We start from the raw sequence: 25,940 nt of genomic DNA, 5'->3' as shown, positions 1-25,940 counted from the left end.
TTCCTGTAAATTCTGCCTGACCTGCTGAGTTCTTCCAGCATTTTGTGTGTGTTGAACAAGGTGTAGTTTCTTAAGACAAAGATCATACCCAGGAGGGTGTAGTTGGTGAGTATACAGAAGACATGTTTTGGCCTGACTTGCCAAGTTCCTCTGGCACTTTGTGCATGTGTTCCTTAAGATTTCCAGCATCTTCATTTCAGTCCTTTGATATAAATGGTATGAATATCAGGGACACAGTATAGTGCTATGAAAAATTGCACTTAGCTCGACTGACCAAGGATCAGTTCAAGGCAATAGAAGTTACAGGACAACACGCCTTTCAGCTCAACAAAGAACAATTGTTCATTCTCTGCACGGGCCTCTTTACAGCCTACCCCACCTGTAAATCCTCCTGTTTTCACACCTTCATCGGTGACCCTGAATTTATGCAGCTAACCATTCCACTTTCTAATATACACAGACACAAGTTTTTCCAATCTGATCTGTCTGATTTTAGTTTGAATTGGGTGTCTAAGAATAGTAGCAAAATAGGATTGTTGCTTCACACCTTGAATGACTGAGATTCAGTGCTGACCTCTTGTACTATATGAATTTTGCACTTTCTCTCTGTGAATCTTGAATGTTTCCCCGAGTGGTCCACTTTTAGGCCACTTCCCAAACACATGTACTTTGGTAGGCTGAGTGGGCACAGGACGAAGTGTCTTGGCCAAAATATAGGCTCTTTATTCCCTTCCATTAAAAGCTACCTGACCCGCTGAGTTCAAAGGATTTAAAGTACATTTATTATCAAATATGTATGCAGCATACAACCCTGAGGTTCGTCTTCCACACATACAGCCAGGAAACAAAGAAGAAATGTGGAACCCATTAGAAGAAAAACATCAACCCTTCTCCATGTGCAAAAATAATCAGGCAAATGGCGTCTTAAAAAAATGAGCAAAAACACAGAATGCAAAACACAAAATCAAAAAGCATATTTCAGTTTAGCTTGGCGTTCCTTTTCGGCAGGCTGCTTTGATTCAAAATCGCCCAAACTAGCAACAAAAAAAAGCGACCGGAAACAGTAGAAATGCATCATAAATGCATTTCAGTCCACAATCCACAAACGGCATTGACTAAATCTTTCTCTGGCACCATCCTCCGACAGCATCAAGGGGGAGAGAGAGAGAGAGAGAAATCATTCCTCCAGCACTTTGTGTGTCACTGTAAATTACTCTATTTTGTAGGTTAGTGTTTAAATTGGGGGCTGTTTATGGGTGTGCAAGAAGAATTAAAAAAGAGGAATTAGCATAAGATAAATTTTAAAGGATGCTTCCTGATGTGCGAGAACCACTGGATAGAAGCGCCTATTTTCCTATTTTTATTTAAAGATTCTGCATGTTCACAGGCTGTTCTGGTCCAACAAGGCCCCGCTGCCCAATTACTCCCATGTGACCAATTAACCTACTGCTCTGAATATCTTTGGAATGTGGGAGGAAAACAGAGCACCCAGAGGAAACCCATGTGGTTATGGAAAGAGAACGTACAAACTCCTGACAGGGGTGGAACTGAACTCTGGTCACTGGTACTGTAACAGTATCACCCGAACCACAACACTGTCACACCCTGATTTCAGTTAGTGTTTTCTGCATAGCCACAAATAAATAAATACTTAAAAAAGATTAAATATTGGTAATAAAACACAGAAATACTTGTAAATAAATATAAATATTTAACGAATATAGAATATTTAAACACAAACTCTTCTCCATTAACTCCTTTATTAGAATCCCTTTGGAAATCTCACGAGTGAATATCCTAAGCCATGTTTCACCGGGCATGGGATAGAAGTGACATGACACTCCATAAAGCATCAGCATTCCAGCAAGACTAGGCTCCATAGGGATTTCTGTGACTCTGACTCGGTTAAACTGTCAATAGCTGAAGGTTTTAACATTATAAAGCAAATAGTAAATTTCACACAAACAATTTTTATTGTCAGATCTGAGGATTGTGTAACAAAATATACACGTTTTTAACATATATTCACAGTTTGCAGATGGCCTTGCGTAGGAAATGGTGGAGGAACGCAGCAGGTCGGGCAGCATCCAGGGAAAGGAATTCACAGTTGACCTTTTGGATTGAGACCCTTCATCTGAACTCGTGCTGAAGGGCCTGTCCCTTAACGTAGACTGTTTATGCTTTCCCGTGGCTGCTGTCTGACTTGCTGAGTTCCTCCATGTGTGCTACTCTGGGTTTCCAGCATCTGCAGAATTTCTTGTGTTGAATCAGAATCGGGTTTAATAACCATAGCCATAAAGTATAGGATTTATTATGGCCATAAGCACTGGCATATGTTGTGAAATTTGTTGCTTTGCAGCTGCAGTACAGTACAATACATAATAAAATAAACTATAAAATACAATAAGGAGAATACATATATAAAATGCAGATGGACTCTCAGTTTTGTGGCTGTAATAATCTCCTAACTAACATCTACCCCTGCAAACATTATGGCAGGAATTCGGCACTTACTGCCCAGAGCTGTACGTGTGTAATATTACCAGCTGCTTATTTTAACCTTCTCCAATAGAACCAAATGTTAGAATGGGAACTTTAGGGATGGCTCATGTAATTCAGTGAAGAATAGTGATGCCAATAGTGAAAATAATTCTGATGCTAACTACTCCTTAAAACAAAACAGAAAGACATTCTGAGCTAGATGATTTGTCTTCTTCATCTCAAACATAAAACAAAGATTGTTATGCTTGGGAGGGGGAACTGTTCCAGGACCAACAACCTGGAAAGGAGGGCGAAAAAAGTTTAAAGGTTTAAGAGGATTTTTTATATGGTCAGTAAGAACTTGCTGCTTTTCTCTGAAGGTAAGAGAAGTCCTTTCAGTCTGAAAATTGCTTGCATTTTCAAGTGCTATATCTGCAATGAAGGTGACTTGGCAAACCACACATGCTATTCATATGGTCTTTTAGTATTGTCAGTTCTACAATTGGTCGTAAATTTTTGTATTTTTAAGAGAGCATGTTCACCATGCTGAAAATTTACTGGAGAATCCTTTTGTAGAAACAAACAATTCAGTTGTACAATGACTAAAGAATATTTTGAAATATTCTTAATTATCGTTGAGTAGCTTTCTCTTCTTAAGTGAGAACCGATCTGATTCCAGCTGCCGGACAGATGATGAAATGTGAAGTTTTGTTTTGTAAAGTTCATACATGCACAGTGTTTATCGCTTGCATGTTCAAACGCATGGTCCTTCTATTCTTGTGCATGATGCAGTTCCATGCAAAGGCAAGTGCTGGCAGTGTGTCTAACGTCTGGTTCTTTCCTTCCTTGCAATTTCCGCTTTCAGAAGTCAACCGTGTGCCAGGTGAGCTCTTCCTCCACCAAGTAAATTTAACTAATGACTAACTTGCAAGATGTTGCCAATCTTCTGCTTTGCTAAAAATGGCATTAAATAGCAAAGATTTTGAAAAAGTGTTGCACGATAACTACTCTTCCCCAAAGGAGCTGCATTAGGCAAGGCAGCTCAGTCAGTATTTTGACAAAATAAAAACCCTTGCTTGAGTTATCTGCATTGAAAGGCAGTGAATGTCTAAAGAAATAGAGCCATAACAAATGAGAATGAACCACTATGAAATTGGGCAGGTTTATCTAGTGGGTGATGTTGCAGATAGCACCAAGTTGCTCTCCTGTGGAGAAAAAGATTAATGATCACTAAGGCAGTTATATTACTGACTAAACTATTTTTCTAAAAAAAAACTGGTAATGGTTTCACTGAGAGGAATTGGCGAGCTGAGTTTAAAACTGTTCAGTAATTGACCAAAAAGAATTAAATAATCATTTGATTTATTTCCCATGTTAGCTACTTTTTTTTTGTTCTTGCCTACATCTTCCCCACCAACCCAAAACTAATGAGTTGTACTCTTTGTCACTGTAAATAAATGACCCTAATTCAGTAATAAATTTGCGTTCCTTTGTAATGATGTAGCATTTTGCAGAAGGAGTTTGTGCATGCTGTATCTTTTATGAGCAAGAGGGAAAATGAAGGATTATCTGGAATACATTCCTTAATTCCTTATAGTAAACAATTAGCCGCCAGATTTATTGATGACCCCTTAGTGTGCTAGTCATAATAATATATGGTTAAAATTATGATTCGTTGTTTGTACAAGAAAACTAATTACAGGATGTTATACTTAATAGTTGTAGCTAATAGTTGAAGATTTGAAAGAGGAGGAGAAATTGAACAAATACCTCATGTCCATAGCTTAACCTAGACAGTATCTAAAAGGGATACAGCTTGCATAGTTTTTATGCTGCTTATATATGTTCAAAGGCAAAAGGTGACTCGTTTGATTCTTTGGAATGAATTTAGTCTTTCTTAGTTTAATAGTGATGTAAGCTTTTTCCACTCGTGGCAAAAAGCTTCAGTGTGACTGATAACATACTTAGCCTTTAAGTATGTGATATCACAATACCAACCGGTATTGTATGAAACTCTTGTTTATCTTCTTTGACCTTATTTCTTCCTCTTCAAAGGTTTCTCACATCTGATGATGGGCGAGCAAGGTATGCTATCTTTTCCTGTCTTTCTGCTTCTATTAACTTCCTTTTCTCCACCCCCCCTCCCCCCCGCTGCTAGTCTGTTGAGTAGCAATGTGGTGGGTGAATTTCTGTTTCCTGCGTTAGCTATTTCAAGGCTTTCTATTACTGCAGCCTGTTTAATTTTGAATGCTGAGTGGATGATTCCGATGGCTCTTTTGGAGCGTGACTGCATCATGAGGGTGAACACCTGATATTCAGGATGCTTTCTTAATGTGTCGCTAGCTACACTTGCAGTGACCCCAGAGAACATTGTATATGTATGCACAGATTCATATTTTCAATGTTGCATGATTCCAAGGGACTTAATAAAAAATCCCAGTAATAATTGCTGAATCGGGGCTATCAATGGGTGGAAATAATGCACATGATATTTTCACACTGGTGACCATTGATATCCAGAACTGCATAAGCAGTTTAATTTTTGCATTTTGGTTTTGCCATTGCACGTATGTGTATATTATGTTCAGTGCTGCATCTACATGATTTTTGTATATTTTTCAACAAATTTAGTGGATTACTGCAGATTTCTGCAATAATTCACAGCTTTGATTTTTCTTTGTTGTGTTTGGTGTGTGATGTGTTGAAGTGTTCCTAATTTGTTATCCTTCCCCCTTCTTCATTGCCCCTCAATGATGGATTTCATGCTTTCTTGGATCCAAACTTCATTTCTGTAGGTAGAAGTAAAGGTAGAGTTATGTCTTTTTTTTATTTTCACTGCTTACAAACAAAGATATGTTTGTTAAAAATATATTTTGTATTTAAGATTGTTGATCTGTCATTGTGGTATCGCAACTCAGCTGAAATGCATTTCAGACTTTGGCTTGGTAATATTGACTGGAAATTGTTTTACTCACATAAGCTTCAGTTTTTCTATCTTGATGTAATTGCTAAAATAATGCATATGCTGGTTACGTGAAGTACTATCTATTTTAATGTTAATGCATTTGATGTTGAATTCCATTGAGAAGATATTGTCTAGATTTTTTAAAGTTTGTTTTTTTTAAACAGTAAAAATCCTATGCAATGTTGAAGCATAAGCACTTGCTTTACATGAGCTAAACTGTGAGCTAATGCTACATTAGAGCCTTGTAGAGTCATATTCTTAAACACCTCTTTGTGTGTTATGTGGACAAGCCCCACTATTACTACAAAGCAAATGAAGAGTTGGTGAGAATTATTTTGGCTGATTTCATGCATTCAAAAACAGTCGTTGCCAATTAAATAGTGATGGATGTTAATTAAGTATATTAATCCAGCTTTTCATGCTGAACAACACAAATAAACTCCTACAAGTATATCAAGAGATTTGTGTGTAATTGTGTAAATTTAAACCTATTACAAGGATTGGTTAGATACTTGATTGACAGAAAGAATTGAATGTTGTAGTCTGTTTTTATTTTCATGCTGTCTCCATGTACTACAAATATGAATTTATTTGACAGAAAATTACTTCATCTCACTATAAGTAGAAAAGGAAGAAAGTGAGGTAGCTAGTACCGTTTTCCCCACTGTGCCATTTTATTTTCAGTCTGGTTTCAGGAATAGGTTGACAGCTTTCTGATAAACGATGTCATCGTTTGCACTTTCCACTTGCTCTCTAATTAGGTTTTTCAACATTATGTTGCAACATTCCTTTTTTTAAATATCTTAAGGAAAGATGCATGTGTTCATTGTGGGTGATGTGTCAACTTCCCTGTTAGTGCTTTCACAAATTTTAATTTTCTGTGGTGTATCAAATGTTGGCTGACTTTTCGTAGGATGAAAATTTAAGATCTATTTTGTGCATCAATAAAGTGAATGTGATCACATGCTGTTTTCTGAATACTCTGGTAAAGAACAATTGATGTTAGTAATACTAAGCAACAGCACGTGCTACAATGTAGTGAAGAATTCAGCAGAGTGTACAGCCGTGTTTTGTCCACTGGTAAACATTGTGTTCTGCTGTGATTGAATTTCTCTTCTTTGAGGAATGTGAACTTAGAACCTTAATGTTTGTAAGGATATTTGGATATATAGAACCTGTTTGTCTATCTGCTCCTTCCATGGGGATAGTTGCCATATTTCTCCATTTAGTAGAGAAAGTATGAAGATAGAAAATAGATCTAATGGTATTCATATATGAATGATACTCATAGAAATTTCCCAGTTTCACTTCAAAGCAATGAGACAGAATATCTTCATTGATATCTATTAAAACAGTAATTGGAACAGATTGATAAAATGTCACACATAGTGTTTTTGTAATGCTATGTGCAAATATTAATAATAAAACTCTTGAGCCTTTTTGTACCAATGACAGTCTATGTTCGCTTTAACTCTGTAGATGAATTGGGGGAAAACGCTATTGAGGTTTTCAAATAACTTCATCTTTTATTTATGTCACTTTGTTTATAACAGTCTTTGGAAATCTTAACTGAGCATATACTCTTGAAACAGGTGCTGTAGGCCCATTGTGTTTTCGAAAGACATTTTGCTTTGGGTCTAAAATAAGCAGGATGCTCCATTGATGTGGTTAATGAAAGATTAAGAATTGTGGCAAAAGTAGTAACTAATAAAAATAACCAATTGAATATTCTACCTTCAGGAAATGTAAGACAATGAATACAATTCTTCTATTCAACCCCAATAAGACTTTGCAAAGTCAATATCAATATGCAAATCTGTTTAAATTTACAAATGCACAGTTCTGTGTTTTTTCATTTTCCTTGGGTTGTATCTGGGGATCATGGGGAGCATAATATACTTTCTTTTTGACAACCACAGCAAGTCTGCAGATGACTGTCATGAAGAGAAATTTTCTCAGTGAATGTTGACTTGTATCTCCACTCTATCTAATTGTGCTCTTCCACTCCCCTCACCCCTGATTTCACTTGTGCAACTTTTCGTGCACTATCAGTAGTCTCAGACCACAGGGAAGTAGCATTTTTACTTAGTCTATGCATTAGAAAGGCATTTGTATTTTGCTTGCATTTTTAGTTTTTGTTATCCATAATTCGTTCATTATGTGAATCTTTATTGGAAAATTGAATTTCCCTTTCCAACCCCACTAATAATCTCCAGGGCACTCTAATATTATTCCAACAATTACCACCCTTTGGCTTTTGCAAATACCATTTATTTTTGGCTCTTTGTAGTTGGTGTCAACTGACCTTGATGTCACTTAAAATGGAAATTTACTCAAAAAAAAGCTTTTGGAATTGAGTGGATTTTTTTTCTGTAAAATTTGGTACCAAAATTAAGGTCCCTGAACATGTGGTTTAAATACTGATGAAAGACTATTAAAAAGAAACTTTAAATATCTGTAAACTGAATTTCATCCATATTTGATGTGCCAAATGCTTGATGCAGTCTAGTGTCCAAATGGGCAACTTCCAGAAAAGCCCAGTCAAATTTTTTTTTCAAATGAATTTTTTTTTGCCCCATTTAGACACTGTAATATGCAACCTAAATGGTTACCAACAGTATCTAGGGATTATGGGGAGCATATTATATACTTTTCATGACAACCACAGCAACGCTACAAAAGATGGTCATGGAGAGAATTTTTTCAGTGAAAATTGATATGTATTTCCACTGTATTAAGTTGTGCGCCTACCACTCCTGTCATTCCTGATTTTGCTCATGCAACCCTTCCTGCACAATCAGTAGTCTCAGGCCACTGAGAAGCAGCATTTTAGAAAAGGCAGAGCTAACAGCAGTAATCTCTGTAGTAAAAAGCGACTAAAGTAAGCAGATACACAAGCAGAAAAGCAATCAGACAGGCACCAGTAGACCAGCGAGGACGTATGACTGGTTACGTGATGTATTGCTTGTTCCTCCTTTGGTGAGTGAAAAACCCAGGACATAGGATCCATGTTTTCTTCCATCAGCTTAAGTTGTAAAGGAGAATATGGTTGGATAATGTTCATTTCTGATCGCCTCATTGTAGGGAGGATGCGGAAGCCTTGGAGAGGGTGCAGAGGAAATTTAGCGTGATGCTGTTTGGATGAGAAAGCATGTCTTATAAGGAAAGGTTGAGTGAGCTCTGGCTTTTCCCTTTGGAATGAAGGAGGATGAGGTATATCTCATGGGTATGGAGGGCAATGCTCCGGGTGCAGGTCAATGGACAAAGCAGTTTAAATAGTTCATCATGGACTAGATGGGCCAAAGAGCCTGCATCTGTGCTATAGTTTTCTGTGCCTCTATGGCTTGATATAGTGTATAAGATGATGCGAGGCATTGATAGTGCCCAGCCAGGACTATTTTCCCAGGGCTGAAATGACTGTTACGAGAGGGCATCATTTTAAAGTGTTGGGGGGAAAGTGGATGTCAGAGGCAGTATTTTACACAGAGTGATGTGTGTTTGGTACATGCTGCTAGGGGTGGTGGTGGAGTCTGATACATTAAAGGCAGTGAAGAGACTCTTTGATAAGCACATGGGTAAAAGAGAAGCGGATGGTTGTGTAGGAGAGAAATGTTAGATTGATCTTGCAATAGGATTAAAAAGTTCGGCCCAACATTATGGGTTGAAAGGCCTATACTGTGCTGCACTGTTCTATGTTCTATGTATTATTGTTTACCAGCCCCACCCCAAATGAATAAAACTTTTGTTAGAATAAATAAAACAGAACTAAACAATAGAGTGGCAAGGGAAAGCAAGGGTGTGCAAGAGGATTTGTGTAATCATTAATTGCAAGTTGGCAGTTTGAGATCGGCGGTTTGTAGGACTGGAGGATGTTACATCATCAGATTGTTGGATTGGTCGATATTAAAAATTCAATATGTCTTCCATTGACTGTTAAAATATTAGTGCAGTAATACCTGATATCAATCAATATTAGTATGTTTGTGCTTTCTGGGGGATTTTCATTTGCTCCCACTTTGGAAGTTACAGTGCATAACTAAGGCACATAAGATTGCTGGTACTAAACTGGAAACAGCTGAGAAATGATTGATAGATGGAAAACAGAGTAGGAATAAATGGCCCTTTTTGTTTGTGCGGCTGATAATGACTAATAGGTGCCATGAGGATGACGATTGGACTGTTAGGAAAATGTACTTATTGGCATGAAAGATCTAACATTTCCAAGTTTGCAGGATGGTTCTCCAAAACTGGTGCTAATTTGGCCTTCAGACCTCATTTGCATCCTGAGATAGTCATGCTCCCAAAGCTACTTCTATCAAATCCTCCCTCCGTGTTTCATCTTACAGAATTCTGCCATCAATTTTTAAAACATCTTGAAGGCAGGAAAGTTAGTTACATGTGCAAGATATAATTATGGAATAGAAGTAGCAGCTAGTTAATTCAAAAGGCAAGCAGTCTGCAAAGAAAACCCATTACATGTAACCTCCCCACAGTATTTAAACAAATACATTGTCTTTAAGAATGCATCTACCACAATGGAAGGCCGTTTAAGAGATTTATTTTGGAAATTGACAAGGCAATCTACTCTATTGACACTTGTGAAATATTATATCTGGAATGTGAAATCCATTGATTCTTAAGGTGATTAAAAATAGTCTTTGGGTGTGGACATTTGTTTCTGTACTGTTGTAAGTACACGGGGAAAACAGCAAATATTTGTGTTAATCAACCATCATTGAATTTATTAGTTTCTGAATTTCTGTTTATGACCTGTCTTCAGGAATGGAATACTATGTAACCTGGGTATTGCCTGTATTTTTGGAGCTTGTATGAGATCCACCTGAGGGTTAGTGGAGTCCAGACACTTGGTTTTGGACAACTGCAGGCTGTAAAGATTGTCTGCTGTATTGTAATTCAGACTGTAACCATGTTGCACTCTTGATTTTAGCAAGACAGTCATGCTAATTATGTATTTTTGAAGAGCTGCATTTCCATCCATGCATTGCTGAAAATAGTTTGGCAATAGGTACGTGCCCTACATTGTATTTAACTGGTCTTACAGGTGAGGAAGTAAGCAACATCATCAAACAGAAATAGGAGGAAAATGGTCATCCTCTTGTTCCATGGTATCTTCATTTTTTCCTGTCACTGGTGATAAAAATGTATGATCAAAAATTAAAAAAGTTTAAAGAATCAAAGATGTGCGACAGATTTTAATCATTGGTTTGTGCACTGTCCTTTATTTAAATGTCAGGTTTACTTCTTGAAGTGCAGTTAATCTGGGGATGTGAAGGTCAATGATCGCCTCAATGTCAAAGTCATTTATCAGGAATAATGGCATTTTTCTTTCATGGCTGGACTTAGCTCTGTAAGGTACCAGCTGCTAAGGCATCCACAGTTAGCAGAGGCTGATTTTCCCCTTTGTTATTGGTAACTTAAAGAGATGTCTGAACAATCGTAAGATTTCTCATATTTTGGTAAAGTGTATCAATGAGGCAGAGTATTGGTGATCAGTTGTGTGCTCTTTTTTAAACAATATTGATATTAAAGAATGTTACGGTTGTAAAACAAACAATAGGCTTGTGGATAATGTCTGAAACACTTAATCTGATGTACAACATTTCATAAAAAAAGATTATGTTAAAACAGTGTAATTGAAACGTTGACAGCAAAATAATAATGCCAGCGTTGCTCGAGTTATCTGTCAACATTAATTTTAAAATTGGCACTCATAAAGGCAAAATCCAATTTTCATTAAAGATGACTGCCTGTTTTAACATGTTTCTGTGTGAATATTGACATAGTAGATCATTCTGTGAAGAACAGATCTCTTGTTAATGTTGTATACCATTCTCTTTGAAATATATAGTTTGAGCTTATCCATTTTGGGCTGAGACAGGAAGAAACCTATTCACTCCAATGGTTGTAAATATTTGGGGTTCACTGCTCTGAGGACCATAGAAACTGTCTGTGAGTGTTTTTTTGAGACTCTGTGAAGTAGATTTTGGGGATGAAAGCTATGACTTTTCTGCAAACCAAATACACCTTCACAAAGGTTAGTGCATATATGTGATCTTCGGAGTAAATGAGAAAACAGTTTCGAACAAGGTAGTAGCTCCTGTCGTTGGGTGACGGGGGGTGGTGCGGGGAAGCAAAGGTGAGCAGACAGGTAGTGCAGAGCATCCCTGTAGCCATTCTTCTGAATAATAACTTTACTGTCCTGGATACTGTTGACGGGGACAACCGACTAGGTGTGAGGCATGGTGGCAGGGACTCTGGCACTGAGTCTGACCGTGTGGTGCAGAAGGGTGGGACGGAGAAGAGGAGAGCTGTCGTCATTGGAGACTCTATAGTCAGGGGAGCAGATTTTGTGGACGTGAGAAGGACACCCGCATGGTTTGTTGCCTCCTGGGTGCCAGGGTCCGGGATGTCTCTGACCGGGTGCACGACATCCTGGTACAAGAGAGAAAGCAACCAGAAGTCATGATGCATGTTGGTACCAACGACATAGGCAGGAAGAGGGATGAGGTCCTGAAGTGTGAGTTTCGGGAACTAGGCAGAAGGCTGAAGAACAGGACCTCAAGGGTGGTGTTCTTAGGATTGCTGCCAGTGCTACGTGACAGTGATGGTAAGAATTGGAGGAGATGGCAGTTGAATGCGTGGCTGAGGAGTTGGTGCAGGGAGCAGGGTTTTAGATTTTTGGATCATTGGGATCTCTTCTGGGTAAGGTGGGACCTGTACAGATTGGATGGGTTGCACATAAACTCGAGGGGGAGCAATATCCCTGCAGGTAGGTTTGCTAGCATGGTTCGGGAGGGTTTAAACTAATTTGCAAGGGGGATGGGACCCGGAGCAATAAAGCAGTGAAAGAAGTACATGGAGTGAAGCCAGATCGAACATACAGAGAGGCTTTGAGGAAAGAGAAGCAGAATAAACGGTGTAAAGACAGTAAGGTAGAAGGGCTGAAATGTGTGTTCTTCAATGCAAGAACCATCAGGAACAAAGGTGATGAACTGAGAGCTTGGATACATACATGGAATTATGATGTAGTGGCCATTACAGAGACTTGGCTGGCACCAGGGCAGGAATGGACTCTCAATATTCCTGGATTTCAGTGCTTTAAAAGGGATAAAGAGGGGAGAGAAAGGGGAGGAGGGGTGGCATTACTGGTAAGGGATACTATTACAGCTACAGAAAGGGTTGGTAATGTAGCAGGATCCTCTTTTGAGTCAGTATGGGTGGAAGTCTGGAACAGGAAGGGAGAAGTTACTCTATTGGGAGTATTCTATAGGCCCCCTGGTAGCAGCAGAGATACCGAGGAGCAGATTGGGAGGCAGATTTTGGAAAGGTGCAAAAATAACAGGATTGTTATCATGGGTGACTTTAACTTCCCTAATATTGGTTGGTACCTGATTAGTTCCAAGAGTTTAGATGGGGCAGAGTTTGTTAAGTGTGTCCAGGATGGAGTCCTGTCACAGTATGTTGACAGGCTGACTAGGGGGAATGCCATACTTGATCTAGTATTAGGTAACGAACCAGGCCAGGTCACTGAACTCTCAGTGGGTGAGCATCTGGAGAACAGTGACCACCACTCCCTGGCCTTTAGCATTATCATGGGAAAGGATATAATCAGAGAGGACAGGAAAATTTTTAATTGGGGAAGGGCAAATTATGAGGCTATAAGGCTAGAACTTGCGGGTGTGAATTTGGATGATGTTTTTGCAGGGAAATGTACTATGGAGATGTGGTCGATGTTTAAGGATCTCTTGCAGGATGTTAGGGATAAATTTGTCCTGGTGAGGAAGATAAAGAATGGTAGGGTGAAGGAACCATGGGTTACAAGTGAGGTGGAAAATCTAGTCAGGTGGAAGAAGGCAGCATACATGAGGTTTAGGAAGCAAGGATCAGATGGGTCTATTGAGGAATATACGGTAGCAAGAAAGGAGCTTAAGAAAGGGCTGAGGAGAGCAAGAAGGGGGCATGAGAAGGCCTTGGCAAGTAGCAAAAAGGAAAACCCCAAGGCATTCTTCAATTATGTGAAGTAAAAAAGGATGATAGGAGTGAATGTAGGACCGATTAGAGATAAAGGTAGGAAGATGTGCCTGGAGGCGGTGGAAGTGAGCAAGGTCCTCAATGAATACTTTTCTTCGGTACTCACCAATGAGAGGGAACTTGATGACGTGAGGACAATATGAGTGAGGTTGATGTTCTGGAGCATGTTGATATTAAGGGAGAGGAGGTGTTGGAGTTGTTAAAACACATTAGAACAGATAAGTCCCAGGGGCCTGATGGAATATTCCCCAGGCTGCTCCATGAGGTGAGGGAAGAGATTGCTGAGCCTCTGGCTAGGAACTTTGTCCTCGTTGTCCACGGGAATGGTACTGGAGGATTGGAGGGAGGCAAATGTTGTCCCCTTGTTCAAAAAAAGTAGTATGGATAGTCTGGGTAATTATAGACCAGTGAGCCTTACGTCTGTGGTGGGAAAGCTGTTGGAAAAGTTTCTTAGAGATAGGATCTCTGGGCATTTAGAGAATCATGGTCTGATCAGGGACAGTCAGCATGGCTTTGTGAAGGGCAGATCGTGTCTAACAAGCCTGATAGAGTTCTTTGAGGAGGTGACCAGGCATATAGATGAGGGTAGTGCAGCGGATGTGATCTACATGGATTTTAGTAAGGCATTTGACAACGTTCCACACGGTAGGCGTATTCAGAAAGTTAGAAGGCATGGGATCCAGGGAACTTTGGCCAGGTGGATTCAGAATTGCCTTGCCTGCAGAAGGCAGAGGGTCACGGTGGAGGGAGTACATTCGGATTGAAGGGTTGTGACTAGTGGGGTCCTACAAGGATCGGTTCTGGGACCTCTACTTTTCGTGATTTTTGTTAACGACCTGGGCGTGGGGGTAGAAGGCTGGGTTGGCAAGTTTGCAGATGATACAAAGGTTGATGGTGTTGTAGATAGTGTAGAGGATTGTTGAAGATTGCAGAGGGACATTGATAGGATGCAGAACTGGGCTAAGAAGTGGCAGATGGAGTTCAACCCGGAGAAGTGTGAGGTGGTACACTTTGGAAGGCCAAACTCCAAGGCAGAGTACAAAGTAAATGGCAGGATACTTGGTAGTGTAGAGGAGCAGAGGAATCTGGGGGTACATGTCCACAGATCCCTGAAAGTTGCCTCACAGGTAGATAGGGTAGTTAAGAAAGCTTATGGGGTGTTACGTTTCATAAGTCGAGGGATAGAGTTTAACAGTCATGATGTAATGATGCAGCTCTATAAAACTCTGGTTAGGCCACACTTGGTATACTGTGTCCAGTCCTGATTATAGGAAGGATGTGGAAGCATTGGAAAGGGTAGAGAGGAGATTTACCAGAATGCTGCCTGGTTTAGAGAGTATGCATTATGATCGGAGATTAAGAGAGCTAGGGCTTTACTCTTTGGAGAGAAGGAGGATGAGAGGAGACATGATAGAGGTATACAAGATATTAAGGGGAATAGATCGAGTGGATAGCCAGCGCCTCTTCCCCAGGGCACCACTGCTGAATACAAGAGGACATGGCTTTAAGGTAAGGGGTGAGTAGTTCACGGGGGATATTAGAGGAAGGTTTTTTACTCAGAGAGTGGTTGGTGCATGGAATGCACTGCCTGAGTCAGTGGTGGACGCAGGTACACTAGTGAAATTTAAGAGACTACTAGACAGGTATATGGAGGAATTTAAGATGGGGGGTTATATGGGAGGCAGAGTTTGAGGGTCGGCACAACATTGTGGGTCGAAGAGCCTGTACTGTGCTGTAATATTCTATGGTCTACACAAATTAAGGATGGAAAGTGGAGTTGAGATAGATTAACTATAATATTAAATAACAGAGCAGCTATGAGAAGCCATGTATCCCACTTAAAGTTCATATATATATATATATATTATCAAAGTACATGTATCTCAATACATACAATCTTGAGATTCATTTTCCTGTGGGCATACTGAGCAAATCTCTCGAGTAGTAACTATAACAAGATCAGTGAAAGACCAACCAGAGTGCAGAAAACAACAAACTGTGCAGATGCAAATATAAATGAATAACGAATACATGAGATAAAGAGATAGAGTTCTTAAAGTGAGTTCATTGGTTGTGGGAACATCCCAGTGATGGGGCAAGTCAATGTTGTGATCCGCTTTGCTCAAGAAACTTACAGTTCTTATACAGGCACCCTCTGTATTATTTGGGGAGTGAAGTGGTTTTGATTCTAGAAAATGGTCCCTATTGTATTTTCTGCAATGAAAAGGCACACTATTTGTGCAGTGCTAAAAAAGAATGTGAATTGAGAAAACAATAGTGCACCTGCTTATTTACTTTTCTTGCATCTATTTTATAAGAGTGAATTACTATTCTGTATCTCAGTTTTCTTGGTAGTGATTTGGGGGTTCTGTAAAGGCAAATTTCAATGACTCAAGCTGCCATAAGGTGAAGATCACCTGTATTGAATGCATGGTGTTTCTATCGTCCTTTGCTGCCTTCAGAACTTCCAGAACTTTGTCACACTGTTGATTATTTATATGATGCATTCAAGTCAACTAGTTCTTTATTGCTGAAAAATTTGGGATTCGGATTCAACTGGGGTTTATTTATCATATGTACATTTGAAACATAGAGAAATGCAGCTTTTGTGTCAATAGCTGACACACCCGAGGATGTGTTGGGGGCAGCCTGCAAGTGTCACCACACATTGCAGTGCCAACATAGCATATCTACAATGTTCTGCAGAACTACACAAGCAACTAGAACTACAAAGCTGTACAATCCCTGTTTAGCTGGTATAGCTTGAGAAAATTTAATTTGAAGACATAAATTAATTCAAGGAGATTACTTTCTTCAAGCATGATTTTTACAGGGTGGGGTGTTGTAATTTGTATTTTGCAAAGTTTTGAAATGCAGGCTGACGGCAGTAAGCCTAATATTGGTTGTAGATAAATTACTAGAGGGAATTCTAAGATCTAAGATGTACATGCATTTTTAAAGCAGGGCATGATTAGGGATGGTTAACGTGACTGTCTGGGAGATCATGTCACATGAATTTGATTGAGGGGTTTTTGAATAAATAACCAAGAAGGTCGATGAGAGCGTGGTTGTAGAGATGCCTGTATGGGCTTTGATAAAGTTCTAAATGGTAGACTGTTATGGAAGGTTAGAGTTCATGCGATTCAGGGAGAGGTAACTACTTAGATGTACAATCAGCTTAATGATAAGAAGCACACAGTGTTGGTGGAAGGCTATTTTTTGGAGTGGAGGTGCATGAATAGTGGTTAGTTAAAAGTTTAAAGTAAATTTTATTAACAAAGTACATATGTCACTAGATTCGGGTAGGTGGAGCTCATCAGCCTGGGAAGGCAGTCCATCTAAGAGAGGGAAAACTCTGCTTTCAAACCTCCTTGTGGCCATACCCACTCATGGGAAAAGCTTTGGGAGTAAACCCCGATGACAAATCCGGAGCCGGAGTCCCTAAGACAGTCCGGCATTGCCTTCAACTTCATTCTGGCAACTCCTGCGACGATGCTGTATCGGTCCTTGCCCTTCCCTTGGACAACACCAGTGGTGTGGAGAGGGGAGACTTGCTGCATGGGCAACTGCCGGTCTACCATACAACCTTGCCCAGGCCTGTGCCCTGGAGAGTACTTTCCAAGCGCAGATCCATGGTCTTGCGAGACTAACAGATGCCACCACCAATATGTCACCAGATAAAATGCTGACATTCATTTTCTTGTGGAAATTCTCAGCAAATCTACAGAATAGTAACAGTAACAGGAACAATGAACAATCAACCAGAATGCAGAAGACAACAAACTGTGTAAATGCAAATATAAATAAATAGCAATAAATAATGAGAGCATGCGATAACAAGATTAGATTAGGTTATGAGGACACTCAATCCTCGTTTATTGTCATTTAGAAATGCATGCATTAAGAAATGATACAATGTTCCTCCAGAGTGATATCACACAAAAACAGGACAAACCAAAGACTAACACTGACAAAACCACATAATTATAACATATAGTTACAGCAGTGCAAAACAATACCATAATTTGACAAAGAATAGACCATGGGCATGGTTAAAAAAAAGTCTGAAGTCCCAATCGACTCCTATAGTCCCCGATAGCAGGCAGCAAAAAGGGTGAAACTCCCCTGCCATAAACCTCCAGGCACCAACAACTGACAACTGCGGATGCATTGGAAGCACCTGACCACAGCCGACAGAGTCCGTCCGAAAACTTCAAGCCTCCGACCAACCTCTCCGATACAGCCTCCCGAGCGCCATCCTCTGCCGAGCACCTTCAACCTGGTCCCCGCCGCCAAAACAAGCAAAGTCGAGAACTCAGAGGCCTACTCCTCCGGAGATTCCGGCCTACACAGTAGCAGTGGCAGCGAAGCGGGCATTTCAGAAGTTTCTTCAGATGTTCCTCCGTGATCTCATGTCTGTCTCCATCAAATCAGAATTGTGCACAGTACCCAACTTAACAAATACGGATATCATTCCGGAGCGGCCGCGCGTGCTGCGCTGTGCCGCCATCTTCTCCTCCTCCCTAAAGAGTGAGATCATTGGTTGTGGGAACATTTCGAAGATGGGTCAAGTGAGTGTAGATATCCCCTTTTATTCAAGAGCCTGATGGTTGAGGGATAGGAACTGTTCTTGAACTTGGTGGTACGGGTCCTGAGGCTCTTGTACCTTCAAACTTATGGCAGCAGCAGCAGAAAAGAGCATTCCCTGGGTGGTGGGGCTTCTTTGATGATAGATGCTGTTTTCCTACAACAGCATTTCATGTAGCTGTACTCAGTAGTTGGGAGGGCTTTACCCGTGATGTACTGAGCTGAATCCATTACCTTTTTGGAGGTGCTCCAACCATTGCTATTTGTCATCTATATCAATGTACAAGGCTTGGTTGCAGGTGACACTGAAGTCGGTGGTATTGTCAGTAGTGAAGATGGTTATCAGGGATTAAAAGGGATCTTGATCATCTTAGTACATGGACTGAGAAAAAGTGAATAGAGTTGAATTTGGCTATGTGTAAAGAGTTGCATTTTGAGAAGACAAATGAGAGTAGAACCTTCACAGTAAACCACAGTGCCCTGGGAAGTGTTGTAGAACAGACAGACCTAGAAGTACAAATACATGGTTCCCTGGAAGTGACATAATAGGTTAACAGGATGGTGAAGAGAGACTTCATCAATCAGGGGATGGGATATTATGTGGCATTTGTACAAGATATTGACGAGCCTGCATTTGGAATATTGCATTCAGTTTTGGTCAGCTTGCTGTAGGAGAGATGACATTAAAGTGCAAAGAGTGCAGAGGAAATTTATGGGGATGTCACTGGGACTTGAGGAACTGAGCTATGGAGTCAAGTTGAGCTGTTTGGACCTTTATTCTCTGGAGTGTAGAAGATGAGGGGTGATCATATAGAGGTGTATAAAATCACAAAGGATATAGATAGGGTTGATGCACACAGCCTTTTTCCAGGGTGGGGGAATCACTATCTGGGGGATGTGGAGAAAGATTTAATAGGAAACCGAGAGGCACCATTTTCACCCAGAGGATGGTCATGAGTTGTCAGAGGAAGTGGGTGAAGCAGGAACATTCAAAACATTGAAACGTTGCTTGGAAGGATAAATGGAGAGAAAAGCTTTGAGGGATGTGGGCCAAACACAGCAAATGGGATGACCTTAAGGCTGATTTATACTTGTGTGTACTAGCTTACACAAGTAGCCTACACCGTTGTGAGCATTTATACTTGTGCATTGGTGTGTCTGTGTCATTCTGCAATTCACCACCAAAACACTAGTGGGCGGTGGGGTTTCTATGCCACTGTGTTGAGTTTTTTCGTGTTGAAACTCAGCACAAAGAAACTCAAACTTTAAACAATTTCAACTGAAACTGGAGGAGGGTGAATTTTCTGTGCTTGTCCGGCCACTGAAAAACTTGGATGAGGAAATGCATTTCAAATATTTTCGGATGTCAGCAGGTAGATTAGACGACTTGGTTCATCGTCTCCAACCATTTATTTCGCATGAGTGTATGCACAGTATGCTCAGAGACTGGCAATCACCAGTCGAGTTTTAGCTTCAGGTGGAAGTCAACAGGCTGTAGCAGCTAGCTACAAACTGGCGTCAAGCACAGGGTCCTCCATAATTTCGGAGGTTTGTAAAGCTTTATGGAAAGCATTGCAGCCAGAGTTCCATCCCTGCCTTTCAGTCGCCCAATGGGAAGCTGTTGCAGCATAGGAAGAAATGTGATGCTACCAAGCGGACTAATCACAGTTGTTGCGGTCTGCGTCGCCACGATGCATAGTTACATTTTTGGGGAGGTGCACGTCAGGCTACGGCATAGGGTATGGCGTAGGGTACGCGGCTAAGCTGTACCTACGGCGTCGATTTGACGCAGAAGTATAAATTGGCCTTAAGATAGGCATCTTGGTAGGCATGCACTTGTTGGGCTGAGGGGCCTGTCTCTGTGCTGTATAAATCAGTGGCTGTTTCTAAAAGGATGTATTGTATGGGGACTAAATTTATTTTGACCTGAGGCGAATCAGAGGTGAGCAACTCTGCTGTAATGCATTTGGATTCATTCCTATGCCTGGTGCTTTGTAATTTGTTATGGTAATTCACTTGATAGGAACTCAGATGCTAATAACTGCCTGCAACTGTGTTTAAATATCCGTAATTACTGCATAATATTATGTTAATAAATAGTGTTCCTCCCTGCCAATCTCAATTTTCCATTAGTTTACTTCAGTATTTAAAAGGTTGTCTTGCTGTTGGGATAATAATGAAGTACTGGTAATCTCTAATATTGAACCTGAGTAGTTGCTCTCACCTGTTAATGTATCAAGTGAGTGTCATAGAGTCATTGAGATATATAACATGGATTGAGAGTAATAAGCCTTGGTCACTTTTAATTCCACTTTTCAGTTACAGCAGTGTATTCTGACATCAGGAACAATCAATTGGTTACAGACTGTAATATGTTAACATTAAACATATAATCAAAAAGCACAATACTGCAGATAACTGGATCTGAACTATATTGTTGGAAATGTACAACAGAATGATTATAATCTTGATCATCGCAGGCAAAGCAGTTCAGGAAGATCACTCGCCCTTTTGAGTTCTGTCCTCGAAAGAACTAGCCTGCTTAAACATTGCACCTCAGAGAAGTCGGATATCAGCATGGGTTCCTACTAAATCTGGATGGGTAATGTTTTAGTTCATGAGCCCTTCTACTCCAGCTTCCTCATCTTTCATATTGCTGACCGTGATGACTCCACCTCCACGTCATCCAAGAAGAGAGTGTGGATTAATATACTTTGAACGACACCGGAGATCATGGCAGGGAATGTACGTGTCATTGGATTCACAATAATGTAATTTCAGACGATAGGTTATTGGTCAAAGCCGGCTATTCTGTGAATAGCTATAAACTGTCATTTATTCATTTTTTTTTTAGACCTATGAGGATTTAGAGTTAGATGAAATTTAAAGATCGCGGGGTATTGGTCTATGATTCTGATTCTAAGTCATGATGCAGCAATATAAAACTTTGGTTAGGCATTCAGTTGGAGTATTGCCTGCTGCTTTGGTCACCATATTAGAGGGCTTTGGAGAGGGTGCAGAAAAGGTTCAGCAGGATGCTCCCTGATTAAAGGGTGTTAGCAATAAAGGGAGGTTGGACAAGCTTAGATTGTTTTCTCTGGACTGTCTGTTGCTAAGGGGAGACATGACAGAGTTTATAAAATTCGGAGAGGGATAGATGGAGGAGGCATCTGGAATCTATCTTTTAGGGTGTTGACTCCTACAGAGCATAGATTTAATGTGAGAGTGGAAACGTTCAAAAGCTTTTCACACAGAGTGATAGGAGTCTGGATCATGTTGCCAGTGATGATGGTGGGAGCAGATAGTGGTGTTCAAGGTGCTTTTAGATAACCACATGAATATGCAGGGAATAGAGAAATATAGATGATGTGCAGGCAGAAGACCTAATAAAGAGCAATGTGCCCAGTTTTGGGCAACAACCTACAGGAAAGATGTTATTAAGGTTAAAGGAGTACAGAGAGAATTTACAAGGATGTTGCTGGTTCTGGGGGAACTGAGTGATATGGAAAGATTGAATAGGTTAGGACTTTATTCCTTGGAACACAGAAGACTGAGAGGCAAATAAAGTTATAAGGGGTATAGATCAGGTAAATGCAAGCAGGCTTTTTCCACTGAGGTTTGATGGGACTACAACTTAGAGGTCATGGGTTAAGGATGAAAGGTGAAAAGTTAAAGAGGAACATGAGGTGAAACCTCTTCACTCAGAGAGTCATGAGAGTGTGGAATGAGTTGCCAGCGCCAGTGGTGCATGCGAGCTCGATTTCAATGTTTAAGAGAAATTCAGATAGGTACATGGATGGTAGGGGTATGGAGGGCTATGGTCCAGGTGCAGGTTGATGGGAGTCTAAATGCCTCGGCATGGATTAGATGGGCCAAGGGGCCTGTTTCCATGCTGTACTTTTCCATGACCATGACTAAGGGACGAGTTTAATTGGACATCATGCTCAATACAGACGTGTGTGAAAAGCCTGTTCTTGTGTTGTACTGTTCTATATTCTATAATGATGAGCATGTGTGTGAGAATGAGCAGCAGGGAGAAGTGGGAGAACAACATCATGCTGAGGGCTAACATATTCCCGATGGGTCAAACGTCTTCATCTATCATTGTGACAAACGAGAAAGAAATGAGAAACTTACTTATTTTGTGCTGAGCTTTGTTCCAAATGTTAGGTCCAAATTGCTGGCCTTCGCAAAACTTCCAATAAAGTACAGCTATTTTGCAGTTCAGAATTGGCTTACCGCTGATGAGAGCAATTTTGGGCATCTTGCTGGTCCCTAGATATCATGTTTCATCCAGTTTATGGTACATAAATGGACTCTATGTTCACGCCTAAAATCTGATCTGGGAACTCACTAAAGCAGTTATCAAATTGATAAAGTGTACCTTTAAAATTGTTTTGCTGATACAACTACAAGACTACGAGAACGAGAGACAGGAGCAGACTTTTCAGCCTCTTGGTCCTACTTCACCATTCAATACCGCCATGGCTTCTTCCACGTTCTTCAGATTTGCTCTCTTTATATTATCCTTGGTTGGTTGCGGTTGACCATGGATGTTGCAACCCAGCTGTCTGCATCACATGCAAGCCTGGGCAGTACGATACAGAGAGCAAGCTGTTGCCCAGGCAGCAGGTCCCCCTGCTCCATGCTGCTAATGAACCCAAAGGAATGGCAGAGACTGATACAGTTTGGCACCAGTGGCTTTGCAGGAGTTGCCAGTCAGCGTCAAACTCAACTTCTAAGATTGCTGTAGGGACTCCAGCTCCAGGTTTTTTCATTGGGGGATTACTCTTGAAGTCCTAACAATGAGTGAGTATAAGCAGCAGAGGTTTGAGAGCAGTTCTCCTTCTCCTTGGTGAGCTGGCAACCATGGATGACGAGCCCCATCTGCCTGAAGCGACTGGTTTTAAGGAGCCATTAACCTGCCTTTGCCCCTTCAGTAGAACTGGTTCTGCCGGGCTTAGTAGCTAAACCACATGTGAAGGCCAGGAGCTGGTTGTCATAGGCAATTTGAGACACATGACATTGGAAGCATTTATTAGTAGAGTTTATCTCTACTACTCCACTCCTCTGACCCCTCCAGTTATGACAAACTTGGAGGAACTTTCTCAAGGGGATCCTTGATCTATCCGCTTACTGATTAACAATCTATCTAGTTCAGCTTTTAATATAAGACCATATGATATAAAGTCTCAGCTTTAAACATACCTAATGACATGGCCTTTCCAGTTGTCTGTAGTAATAAAGTCCCCTGATTCACCACCCTCTGGCTAAAGAAATTCCTCCTCATCTATTCAAGAATAGAATCTTCACAGCTTTGCAGTGACCACCATTTCTGAGATCATTCCCTGTGGTCCGGAACATCCTCCCAACATTTAACTTGGCAATGCCCCAGAAATTTTCATGTTTTAATAAGATCACTTTTTATTCTTCTAAATCTAATGAATACAAATCAAATATGTCCAAACCTTCCTCATAAAGCCAGCCCCTCCATACCTGGGATCATCCAACCAAATCTTCCCCAAATTGCCTGCAAGTCTAAGGTGGTTTTTATTTTTAAAAAAGACCAAAATTATTCATTGTACTCTAGTTGAGGCTTCACTTGTGCTATTTACAGCATTGTTTTATGCTCTAGGAATCCTTGAAACCTATCTTGGCCCAAAGTGTTGACTGCTTATTCCCCTCCATAGATGCTGCATGATCTTCTGAGTTCTTCTAGAATTTTGTGTGTGTTGCTCAAGATATCCAGCATCTGCAGAATCTCTTGTGTTTAGTATCTCTCTATATACGGGTTTTATCCCTTCAAAACTTGCTTTCCATTCTATTTTTGAATGATCTGCAATTCTGTAAACAGAACATCTGATTCCTTCCTCCAAATCATTAATAGACCTGGTGTGCTGCCTGTAGTACCCCACTGCTGACAGTTTGTCAAAATGCAGATGACCCAGTTATCCCTACTCGCTGCCTCCTAGCTAGTGGCCTTTCTATCCATGTTAATATTACCTCCAACACTGCAAGCTGTTGTGAAGTAACAACAATTTTGTGTAATAACTTATCAAGCATATTTTGAAAATATAAATCAATTACTTCTACTTAATTCCCTGTATCTACTCTGGAAAGAACACTAATAAATTTGTCAGACACGATCTTCCCTTTGTGAATCTATGTTGAGCTCTTTTCTCAGATAATGTTCTGCTATTCTCTCTTTAATAATGGATTCTAGCAATTTCCAAAAATAAATATTAGCCTTCCACTCTTTTTGAAAACGAATATCACATTGCACTTTTCCAATTCTTATATTCTTCTCCAGAATTTAAGAATTTTTGGAAGGTTATAACCGTTACATCCACCATCTCTGTGGCTTCTTCATTTAGAATCCTAGGATCCAAACCAGCAAGTCCTGGCCTTTACCAGCTTTTAGGATGATTACTGCATCTGGTTCAGAGCTTTCTGAAAAGATGGTGATGATACTCAATTTCTCCCCAGGTTTTAATATTTGTTTTTAGGATGGCAGCTACTCTGTACGTGACGGCAATAAACTGCCGAGAGTTGTGGGACTGAGCTCAGTACATGACAGACACCAGCCTCCCTTCTGTGGATGCTGTCCATACTTCTCACTGCTTCAGCAAAGCAACCAGCATAATCAAAGATCCCACCCACCCCAGACATTCTCTCTTCTACCTTCTCCCATCAGACAGAAGATACAAAAGCTTGAAAGCTCGTACCACCAAGTTCAAGGACAGCTTCCCTCCTACTGTATCAGACTCTTGAAAGAGACTTCTTGTACAATAAGATGGACACTTGGCCTCATAAACTGCCTAGTTATGATCTTGCATTTTGTTTACCCACACTGTACCGTCTCTGTAGCTGTTACACTTTATTCTCCATTGTTACTGTTTTACCTTGTTCTACCTTACTGTTGAAGCACCTTCAATAATTCCAAAAGACCGAAGTAGGGTAAACACTGAAAGGCTCTTATTTGCAGCAAAACGTGACCTCCATGCTGGGTGCCTGTCCCTGGTCTGAGGGGGAGGAGCAGGACGAAATCGCCTTTATTCAGGGGACTGTGGGAGGAGCCACAGGGGAAGTCAGCAGAGGGACATGTCCAGACAGTTAACCCAGTTACAACATATATATATATATATATATATATATATATATATATGGTTTACCACAACTGTGTAATGAACCGTATGAACAGCATGCAAGACACTGATTGGAAGATATTACAAAGAGAACAGAACACAAATACTAACAACAGGAATTCTGCAGATGCTGGAAATTCAAGCAACACACATCAAAGTTGCTGGTGAACGCAGCAGGCCAAGCAGCATCTGTAGGAAGAGGTGCAGTCGACGTTTCAGGCCGAGACCCTTCGTCAGGACTAACTGAAGGAAGAGTGAGTATCATTTTGGATCTCCCCCTCCCCCTCCAACTTTCAAATCCCTTACTCACCCTTCCTTCAGTTAGTCCTGACGAAGGGTCTCGGCCTGAAACGTCGACTGCACCTCTTCCTACAGATGCTGCTTGGCCTGCTGAGAACACAAATACTAATTTACTGCCATAATGACAGATGCAGAATATCGGTTTACCTCCTCTGGTAACCCCTCATTCTCTACAACTCTTTCCCAACTTCATTCTTTAAGCCAGGGATCTATATTTACATTGTAAACACAAGAGATTCTGCAGATGCTAGAAACATTTGTCTTACAGGGGGGAAAAGTTTTTATTGTCAGCTTTTACATTTTTTGCTTGTTTGCTGTAATAGTTTCTCTGACCTGATTACTTTTTTAGTCCTCCTTTTCTGGGTTCTGAAGTTACCTAATTTTTTTTTTAAGCCTAAAACTAACTTTTG

The 25,940-nt window shown here is 40.5% G+C and overlaps 1 protein-coding gene across 1 annotated transcript in view; it reads left to right on the top strand.

The window, feature by feature from the left end:
• The window catches only part of nrxn3a (neurexin 3a), a 2,269,325-nt gene that overhangs the window by 29,355 nt on the left and 2,214,030 nt on the right, over window positions 1–25,940 (top strand). The window contains exon 3 of the mRNA XM_072273216.1: window positions 4,537–4,566. Within this exon, the coding sequence (XP_072129317.1) occupies window positions 4,537–4,566 (30 nt within the window). The remainder of the gene's footprint in view (window positions 1–4,536; window positions 4,567–25,940) is intronic.

Source organism: Mobula birostris, chromosome 1 (assembly GCF_030028105.1).
Source record: "Mobula birostris isolate sMobBir1 chromosome 1, sMobBir1.hap1, whole genome shotgun sequence".
NCBI classification, from domain to species: domain Eukaryota; kingdom Metazoa; phylum Chordata; class Chondrichthyes; order Myliobatiformes; family Myliobatidae; genus Mobula; species Mobula birostris.
This window is presented reverse-complemented; position numbering and strand designations above follow the sequence as displayed.